This window comes from Abrus precatorius, unplaced genomic scaffold, assembly GCF_003935025.1.
Source record: "Abrus precatorius isolate BTA unplaced genomic scaffold, Abrus_2018 Scaffold11, whole genome shotgun sequence".
Classification (NCBI taxonomy): Eukaryota; Viridiplantae; Streptophyta; class Magnoliopsida; order Fabales; family Fabaceae; genus Abrus; species Abrus precatorius.
Window position 1 is genome coordinate 11,323,086 of NW_020874303.1, and position 10,300 is coordinate 11,333,385.

The 10,300-nt window shown below is 31.4% G+C and overlaps 1 protein-coding gene across 4 annotated transcripts; it reads right to left on the reverse strand.

Moving 5' to 3' along the window:
* Nucleotides 1–5,174: 5,174 nt before the first annotated feature.
* LOC113854153 (zinc finger CCCH domain-containing protein 30-like) lies at nt 5,175–9,700 on the reverse strand. 4 transcript variants are annotated; one of them, XM_027485027.1, is made up of 3 exons: nt 9,664–9,700; nt 9,380–9,538; nt 5,175–8,036 (listed from the first exon to the last, which is right to left on the reverse strand). In XM_027485027.1, exon 3 carries the CDS (start codon nt 8,023–8,025, stop codon nt 5,857–5,859), a length of 2,169 nt encoding a protein of 722 aa, XP_027340828.1. In that variant the 5' UTR covers nt 8,026–8,036; nt 9,380–9,538; nt 9,664–9,700; the 3' UTR covers nt 5,175–5,856. The 4 variants fall into 4 exon arrangements, with proteins under 4 accessions (XP_027340828.1, XP_027340830.1, XP_027340831.1 ...); XM_027485029.1 differs by lacking the exon at nt 9,664–9,700 and having other exon boundaries at nt 5,257–8,036; nt 9,288–9,636; XM_027485030.1 differs by lacking the exon at nt 9,664–9,700 and having other exon boundaries at nt 5,257–8,026; nt 9,380–9,624.
* Nucleotides 9,701–10,300: the final 600 nt, after the last annotated feature.

The window sequence follows — 10,300 nt, forward strand, 5'->3', positions numbered from 1 at the left end:
ATGTTATAAATTGATATAAATATGTATTATGTGTTTATTTAATAAATTAAAAATATAGTTTGTAAACTAAGAGAATATTAAACGTGAAATTAAATTAAATTAATATTTAAAAATTATTCAATACAATAAAAGATAATCACATTAAAGAATGATATAAATGAATAATTAAAAAATGAATAATGAAATAACATAAAAAGTAATATGCTTGTATGAATCAAAACTTATATGATGCCTAAATCAAATTTAATCATTTTATTATTCTTTGAATTAATTAATAAATGAAATTAAAACAACTAAATTTAAAGATATAAAAATAAGAGGTAATATATTTTTATTTTTTATTAGATTAAATCAAAATATATTCAGAAAAAAGAAAAAAATAATTGTTTAAGAAAAGAAAAAAAAAAGTTCAAAAAAGTCAACAACAATAAAATTTGAAGCCAAATCCAAAAACATAAATGGGTTGCAAAAGTCCTGATCACCGAACCAACTAAAAAAACAAGAAAAAGGGGCAAAAGATAATTTATGATTAACGACACCAGACTTTGCGTGTAGCAGCATAATGATGCGGCTCCTTTCATGTCACATTCAGGTAAGAAATATATTAATATTTAAATAAAAAATATAACAAAATAAAATAAAAAAAGAAAGGCCAAACAAAAGTTGGAACCTTTTCCTTTTCCTTTTCGAGCATTCATTATTTGGTAGCTTTTCAAAATAAGATTAGAAGAATGTGTGTATTTTTCTTATTTTAAAGGAGTTTTCCCTTCATACTTCCATTCTTGAGTCTAGACTTTTTAGGTATTTGGACTCCTAGAATATTGATTTAGTTGCTTTTCTATTCTTGGGCTTTTAGCCCCATTAAATAACTAAAAAAAAAAACAATACATACATTTATCCTATACACTATGGGAATAATGAGAATTGTATTTTACACTAAAAAATAACTATAATTGGAGATATTATTATTATTTCTAGTATAGAAATTTTATAAAAATAGAAAATGTCTATCCGTTCAATATAGTTTGAACTATTGATTTATATAATTAGAAGTAACTAATTAGGTTTACAAGGAAATTTAAAAATTAATTACTAATCCAATTTAAATTCCTCTACAAAATAAACCTCAACAAAAAAAAAACTAAAAAATAATGTAAGTGATTGAATTCAGTAATTTCTCATAAAATTATCAACTCTATTGATATAGTAATTTAAAAAAGAGAAAATTATCTAAGAGTATCAACAAAATTGGAAGCACACTTTGTTTCAAAAAGATAAAAATAAATTCTCATTTTATTCGACAGCTCAAAGGCAAATTAAAATATAAGCAATAATAATTTTATAGATTCCCTAAGAAAAAAATAGAAAATGTCTTCTAATTTTTAAATAAAAAAATATTTTACATTATTTTTACAATACTACTTCCTATAAATTTTTTATCTCAATCACATTAGTTGTCTTATCTCATATATTTTTTTAATCTCTATATATATTTTTAATTCCTCTCTCCTCTCCCCAAAAGAAAAAATTGTGTTTGGTTTTTGGTCCTTCAATTGTTGGCTGATGATCAAACGAATAAAAAATAGTAACTAACGCAAGAATGATTGCTGATGATCCAACGAAAATCTTATTGAAATGTAATAGTTGGGCCGTATTGGACATTCCATAATTATGAATGTTAAATTGAATCACTCAGTTTTACTGATGAAATTCATAATTGCTAAGTTTCGGTGAGGGAGCTTTTTCACCAAAGATCTTTGTCACTTCTCACAAGGACATTTATTTTTATCAATTTTATTATATTATTTAAATATCTAAAAATTAATACTGAATATGATATTGGGTTTTTTTAAAAAGAATATTCACCCCTTATCATTAGAAGATATTCATCAGAATTGTACCATCCTAAGCCATTAATGAGTTCTTGTGCACTTCAAACTGTGGGAGCTTTTAAAGCCCCTTTCACCCAATGACTACTCTAACAGCTTACATTTGATATACCATAAGATCTCTTTCACAATTATAGAAAATATAATCTTCAGTAGACTATACCACATTGAACAAAGTTAAGCTAGAGATGTACTTTACTGTGCCTACCCATCTTTCAAGGAGTATCTCTATCCCATTATCACACAGTCTCAGAAAAAGCAATTTAATAAAGCTGATCTCATATGCATTTCAAAACATAATCTTTAACATATTTCATTATTAAAAATTAAAATAGTCTAAATGAAAATTAAATTAAAATTAATTTTTAAATTTTAAATTTTTAATAAATTTGAGTCTGTAATAATAATAGTAAGAGAAACGGTTTTACTAACTTAATTAAAAATGACATATATTTTAGTCATTAACTTTTTAGTCCTTAAAAATTACTTCAATCATAAATTTTTAATTCTTAGGGAATAATTAAAATTATTTTATCTTTATTACTACTGGGTACAGGAATTAATTGACAAAATTGTCCCCATATAATTTGTAGGGTTAAATTTCAATAAATACAATTGTATTAAATATTAAAAAAATTAAATATATTATATGAGACTTGAACAGATTATTCAGTCTAGACATTTGAAAATGCATTAAGAAATGTGTTAGAAACAGTTTCGTATGAAATCAGCATCCCAGAGAAATTCACCAATTCGCAGTTCATTGTGGAAAAGGTAAGAAAAGAAACACACATTATGAGATTTTTGAATAGATTAACATCCTATTTTATTTATTTCATTTGGACCCCAACGAAGCAAAATGTGGTCAAATTTTATAAACGTGCTCCATTCATAAAAATAAGTCACATCTAAATCAGTATTCACATTGATCTATCCTTGTCAACTCGAGTGTTTTCAAAACACGTTGACACTCTTCTTTATCCCTAAAATTATACTTTGTATTAAATTTCGAAACGCATTAACTTCCTTATATTTTAATCGTTTTTTGGAATCAATTAATCTTGTATAAATAACTTAATCCCCAAATTTTGATAATTTTACACATATTTTATTTATAATTTACTTATGTTTTTATATAAAATAATATGAATAAATTAGCATAATAAAAAAAACTGCATAAATAAAATGTCACCTTCAAATATCAAATTATGTAAAAGAAAACCAAAGTGGAACACAGTAAGTACGATTAATTTTCTAGTCTGGTGGATGTAGGGATGGTAATGGGTAAAGTACCCAATAGGCACCCGCAAAATTTACCCATAATGGGTAGGGTATTTACCCGCTATACGGGTACGGGTATGGGTGTGGGTAAAACTTTGCAAATTTTAATGGGGATGAGTGCGGGTATGGGTATCTAAGTACCCACCCCGCCCCATACCCGCATATATATATATATATATATATATATATATATATATATATTAATTATATTATATTATTTTAATTAAATTTATTATTTTTCTTACAATTTCAAATTCAAAAGTTAAAAAAAATATTTTATGTATCAACTTTCTGTTATTAGTATTGAACTTTTCTACTTTAACTCTATTCTCATTCTCAATGTCTGTCTCACTAAAACTTAATAACTATGAAATGTTATTCATTAGAGTTAGTTGTTAATGCCGTCATAAGAGGTTACTAAGTGATCCCACACGAAGGGACAACCATTGTATAGATCTATTGCGTTGTCGTTTTGACATTACCAACAATCAAATCTCACACAAGATAGAATTATCACTCACAAATAACTTGTGTGTTTAGTTTTTTCTTATTGTTTCTAAGAATTTTAGTTTAGAAAATTATTATATTAAGATACATTTAACATTTATGATCTTTGAATATTTGTTTTTTATCTATATTTGTACCTTGTTCGGCAACTACATATTAAATTTTTGTATTATTATGCTACTTATGTGAAGTTATATAAACATATTTTTTTTTTATAAATATTTTTTTCTCAAACAAGCGTGGATAATGGGTACAAGACGGGTATGCGAGTACCCAGAGAGTACGAGTACGGGAATTAATATTCATACCCATGCGGGTATAAGGCAAAGTATGGGTATTTTTTTAAAATACGGGTATGGAGATGGGTACTATAATACCCTACCCATACTCTACCTATTGCCATCCCTAAGGTGGATGAACAAGTTATACTGGTGGATGAAAAAATATATAATGGAAGCAGACCATGGTCCCATGCTGGCCAACACAATATTCAATGCAATGTTCATGTCAACCAGCAACGGTCCGATATCCTTGAAATCTTTCACACGTAGCAAACAAATCTACAACAAGGAAAACTCAACCATTTCTCATTTTTGGCCCCAAAAAATCCACCTACCTGCTTTTATGGCGCCATTGAGGGACCCTCCATTCTCAATTTTATGATTCAAAGCAAAACGCATTGTATCCCTCCATTCATTTTTCACTTCAGAGTTCAGAGTGGTAACGCAGAGTTACAAGCATTCGATCAAGCTTGTTTGATTTACAACTTAAAAATAGAGAGATTACATATCTTCCAATGCATAAAAACTCAGTTTTTCCTAAGCATCCAAATACTTCTCACGAACTCCATTGCAAATGAAAAAATATACAAGCCTGAATGGCCTTAATACCATTCCACATCACATGATGACCTAAAACACTTTGCAATGAATTGCTTGCTCAGGTGGAACATATAAAGAATTATTTTATTAAATTAATTTTCATATATTATTGATATAAAAAAAACCCTATTACATATGACATTTTTGGTAATTATTACAAAAATTAACAGGGCATAATATTGTTCAATTAAATTCTCCTATTTCATGTTTAAATTCTTTTAGAGATAATAATATTTTTATCTAAAAGCTTATAAAATAACCATTTTTTAAAAGATAATAATTATCTTTTAAAAATAAACATGTAAAACACACTAGACGCATTTACAATAAAACGTTATAAGATTGAATTAATCAATTTAAAACAACATATCCGATTCTATCCCATCTAAAAAACTTAACTTAGTACTGGTAATAATTAATATAAAAACCATATTCATCAAAATACACTAGTTACTTTACATAATATACATTAAAATTAAAATATATATCAAAATTAAAGTCGCATTGAAATGTCTAATTGTAAAAAAATTATAAATTAAATTCTAATTATACTTGTATGTCAATTGGAATTAGATTGAATATTAAAATCAAGGCAAGAATCTATCCATCCCATTAGGAAAAATCAATGATTAACATTTTCCATTTATTTTTTAAAAAAATTTGTAATTATAATTAAATTAGATCAGTTCATTAACACGCTTAAAATAACTATTACATTGAATATAAAAATAACCAATACAACAAAGTTTATACACCGATGGAACACAGTGAACTTCGCTATAGCTAAACGATCTGCTGCTAGCAGTAAAATATTCAATGGCGCAGATCACCTCTATTTCCTTAACAGGAAACTCACTCTAACCTATACATTCAACGCCAAAATACTGATAGATTCTTGCCAGGTAAAGGAGAACTTGAATACAAATGAAGCTATTGGTTTTGTTGCTATATAAAACCGTCCCAGCATGGCTCGAAGTAAAATGAAGCTAAAAAGAGAGTCCTGAAACGACACATTTTTGGAAGAAAATTTTTCTTTTTCAATGGAAATCTTCAGCCCAGAGAGAGGCTCTCTTACCCCCTCCTCCCCTGAAGCTCTTAGTAAAATAATTGAATTGACAAATTTAACAAGAAAAAAAAAAAAACAAATTATCCTCAGGGAACTTTGCAGCCATCCCTCTCCTTGCTTCAGTAACATTACATTCCCTCCTTGCTCCACCCAAAAAATTTTCACAAAAAGAATATGTACCTTGTGAATTAAATACCTCCTATCACAAGATGGAAAGGGTCAATTTTTGTAATTAGACTAGAAGCTGATCCAGCTGCATTTGCTCAAGCCAGGCTCCTAAAACAGAATGATCAATAGACTCTACTTGAGGATTGGAATTCAGTCCATCAGCAGATGCAATAGGGCCAGAACCTGCCAACCTGTCTTTGATCTCGGGTGGGGATTCCTTGACAAGGGATTGGACCCAGGATAGATCAGGCTCTTCCCCATTGTTTCCAAGCTCAAATGAGGATGATCTTTGCAATCGACCTAGCTCATTTCCATTTACCGACCAATCTACTTTTCCATTCCCATTAGGAGATCCCCACTTAGACCAGGAGTTAACAGGGGACCCAACAACTGAGGCAGGATTGTTAGCACCAAGGTCCCTTGAACTAAGGCTCCGCAGCTGTTGCTGCTGTTTTTCACGCTGAGCATATGCTGCTAATCGGGAACTCATTGGAGAGATTGGTTCCATACTTCTTGGAGACATCCTTCCAGGAGAAGAAACACCAAATGAAGCCTGTAATAGAGGATGCTCCACATTCCTAGGAGATGAGACATTGGTATTTATGGGTGACAGAGAACTTTGAAGCTGCTGAAACTGATTTAAAACAGCAGATTTGTGTGTTGGGGAAAACACAGAAGCCACTGCTGGGTCAGCATACCGAGGAGATGAAGAAATCTCAGCAGAAAATAGATCATCAAGATTTGATGGTGTTAGTGTCTTAGACCAACCTGACCGACTCACTGAAATGGCACCAGGCCGGGGCTGTGAGAAACAGCCCAAGTCATTCAAAAGCTGTTGCTGACCATCAAAATCTTGCAACACATCCAAGTCTTCAGGTGGCATGTCACGAGCACTTAGAGAAGATCTCAATCGACTAGTTTGAATATTGCTTCCAGGTAAATGAAGAGCTGGCACATTTGGCTGTGGCCAAGCAGATGAGTGAGAAATGCTACTTGCAGATGGAGACATTGGCTGTGCAAAAGGAGATGGAGACATGGAAGAAATTGATGATGGCGAACCAGGAAAGAGGCTCATGGCAGCAGCCATGTCCATGACATTAGGAGTGGAGGCAGATGAACGGGGCGAAGGTACAGCAGATCCAGTTGACACATACAATGGGCGCAGCTCTTCTGCTGTGTGAGCGAAAAAACAGACCCTTCTATTGCAACTAGTACCATCTTTGCACAGCCTTGTTCGATACTGAGCTGGGTGTAGCCAGCACTCAAATACTCCATGAGCATACTCACACATATCCCCTCGTCTACAAGTCCCTTTTCTAAAATCAGGGCATGGCACACAGCTGTAATGGAACTTTCTGGGATCTCTCCTACGAGCATTCTCTCCAGGATGAACAAAAGGACACTCAGTCCAATCATGTGAATATGCACGGGAACAAGGACGAACCTTGAATGAAAACATGCGAAATTCATCTGTTGCATATATGCTGTTCTTTATATCTGGAAGTGATGGATCAACTGGATATTCTTTCTTCTCTGATGTAGAATTAACAGCTGTATCAGTAAACTTTGGTGCCACAGGAGAGGATGGCAACCCATTTTCAGATGATGATAAATGAGAAGATGAATCAGGACTTGAATTATCAGTTACAGGAAAAGAACAGTCATCAACAGATCCATCAGAAGCACTATCCGAAAGAAGATCTTCAAGAATTGCTTTAAAACCATCCAGCTTAGGAGGAACAATAATAACATCAACAGGGCGATTTCCATTAGCATCCACACAATTAATATCAGCACCAGCAGATAAGAGCAACTTCACAACACACACTGCATTAACAGAACCACCTGAAGCAGCACAGTGAAGGGCAGTGCTTTTATCTGATCCGCATGAAAAATTTACATCAACCTCTGGACATGAGAGTATAAGTTTAAGAACATCTATACTCCCGTACATAGCAGCAACCATTAAAGGAGTTCGGTGCTCAAGAACAATTTGTTTAGATCCACTTTGACGGACATACCAGAGGCCAACTTCATTTAATAGAGAAGTATCCCTCTCTAAAGCTAGCTTAAAATCTTCAAAATCATTGTTAGAAGCGAGCTCAAGTAAGCAGCAAAAAGAATCTTCAGTATGAACAGTTAGATTTTTCATGTCTTTCACGTTAGTTGAACCTTCTACTGCAGATGAGGACTCAGTTGAAAGAGATTTTGATTTCTCAGGACCACCGCACATGCTTCAGTTAGCTGGACAATAATAATCATGAATTTCAATAACTAACCACAGATAAAAAAGAAATTAAAGAAAAGATAGTTAAATCCCCCAGAAAAGTAAAGGACAACAAATAAAACAGATAGATAGAGATCCACAATTACAAAATTAGCCGTATAGCTGTGGTTCTTACAATTGATTTACAAGCGTTAAAGTAGTTGCAAGTCCCTATACCTTACAAAAAAAGCTCAATGATTCCTATAATTTAAAATTTATAATTATAAATAGGTGCTTCTAACTTAAATAAAAATTAATTGGGTTCCTCGAAATCTATGACGGACAAAATTACAAGGACCTCTTCGAATTTTCCAAGATACAATATCAGGGTCGAAAAGGATATCAATTACCCTAGAAAGTCATGAAATAAAAACTAAACAAACCAAGGAGGAAAAAAAACAACTGAATACAACATTCACATGACAATCAAATGAAATTTAAATTACAATTAAGGTGAATAAAAAGGGTAATTAACTCAGAACAAAACACCACAAGCACATCACAGACATGAGGTGGGAAAATTGCTTAAATGTGTGTTTGGTGTAGCTTATTTTGAAAGGAAAAAAAAAATCATCACTTATTTTTACAAGTTTCTTTGACACAGCTTTTTAAAATAAGCTACTATTTCTTAAAAAATAAAATCACCAAAAATGGATCTAAAAATAGCAACAACATAATAATCATTTCATACCTTCGGAATAGGTGAAATTAAACATCACAAACAAACAAGCTTAAAAAACAGGCGCAGGATTGCAGAATACTCAACACATAAAGTAAACCCAAAAGAGCCAAGATAATATTCCAGCAAAATCTACGCAATGGCACAGATCTCAACGCAATGGCACAGATCTCAACGCAATGGCACAGATCTCAACAAAATCCAGAATCAGAATCATATCAAACAAGATGACTAAAGTTAAAACCTTGTCACAAAAAGCATTTTAAAAAAATTAAGAGAAGGTTGAAAAAAAAACACATGAGAATGATTCTTATTCCCAACAGAATACAAAAAAAAAAAAAAAACTTTTGTATATATCAGGAATCTATACCACCAAAATCCAAGGTAAAAAGAAACTAATTAAAAATTAAAGAAAAAGCGAAAAAAAATGCAAAGTAAAAGAAGGCCACAAACCACACCGAATCGTTAATTTATTGTTAAAACTGAAAATTATAAACGATTAAAATCAATTAAACTTCACGAGAAATTAATTTTACGTAGTAAATCGCACCGTTAAAGCACAATTTCTTTTCTGACCTGCAATCAGTTCAAGCGTTTCAGATCGAGTAATAGACTGGATTCAATTGAAGAGTAAGAACTCACCGATTACGAATGGATAAGGAGAAGATCGAATTCCGAACCCGATCAAAAAAATAACGGGAAGAGGAAAGTTTCTGATTAATCCAAATCAAAAGCTGAAGAGTGAATCTGAAGCACAAAACGAGATTCGGCGAAGGCAAGTTTCAGAGCTTCCATCTCCATCTATAGAACCGAGGAAACATGGTAAGAGAGTTCATGGAAGGGAGAAAGTAAAGTCTTCGAAATGGAAATTGAAATTGAACTGAAATGAAATGCTGGGAAATTTAGGGCGAATTTAAAAAACGAACCTATTGGGGGAGAACGGAAATGGCAGTGAAATGAGATGAAATGATACTGAAATGCACGCCAAATGAAGTAGAGGAGTGGGCAAGCGGGGAACCGGAAGAGCCGGTAGGAGGAAAAGCTGGGACCGAAAGGTGTCGGAGAGAGGAGACAATGGGTTGAACCGGTTGACCGTGGAGGATTTGATTTGGATGATTAAATGAAATGAAATGGGATATTTGGAATCCGCCAATCAGAGGGTGGCAATTGTAAGAACAGTAAGGGCTAAGGATAGCAGTCAATTGTAGAGTCAAATCGAGTGAAAAAAAAGGCTCTGTTCAACAGGACAAAAATCTTAGCAAAAGTCCAAATCATTAAAAAAAATAAGATTGAAAATACATGCATATGGATTTTTTTTAATTAATTTTTATATTCAAAAAATTATATTTTTATTTTATATAAATATTTTATTATAATTTAGTTTTTATCATTGTAACGTCATTAAAAAATATAATAAAATATTTATAAAAAATAAAATAAAACTTTAATAAATATATAAATTAATTCATAAATAAATATTATTATAATAACTAAATAAATATTTTACCTAAGTCAAAAATAGGGGTTTTTACTAAAAAAATAATGAAAAAAAATTATTTAAAT

Excerpts from the sequence above, each read along its gene's own strand:
- LOC113854153 (XM_027485027.1), bottom strand. The coding sequence starts at position 8,025 with ATGTGCGGTGGTCCTGAGAAATCAAAATCTCTTTCAACTGAGTCCTCA.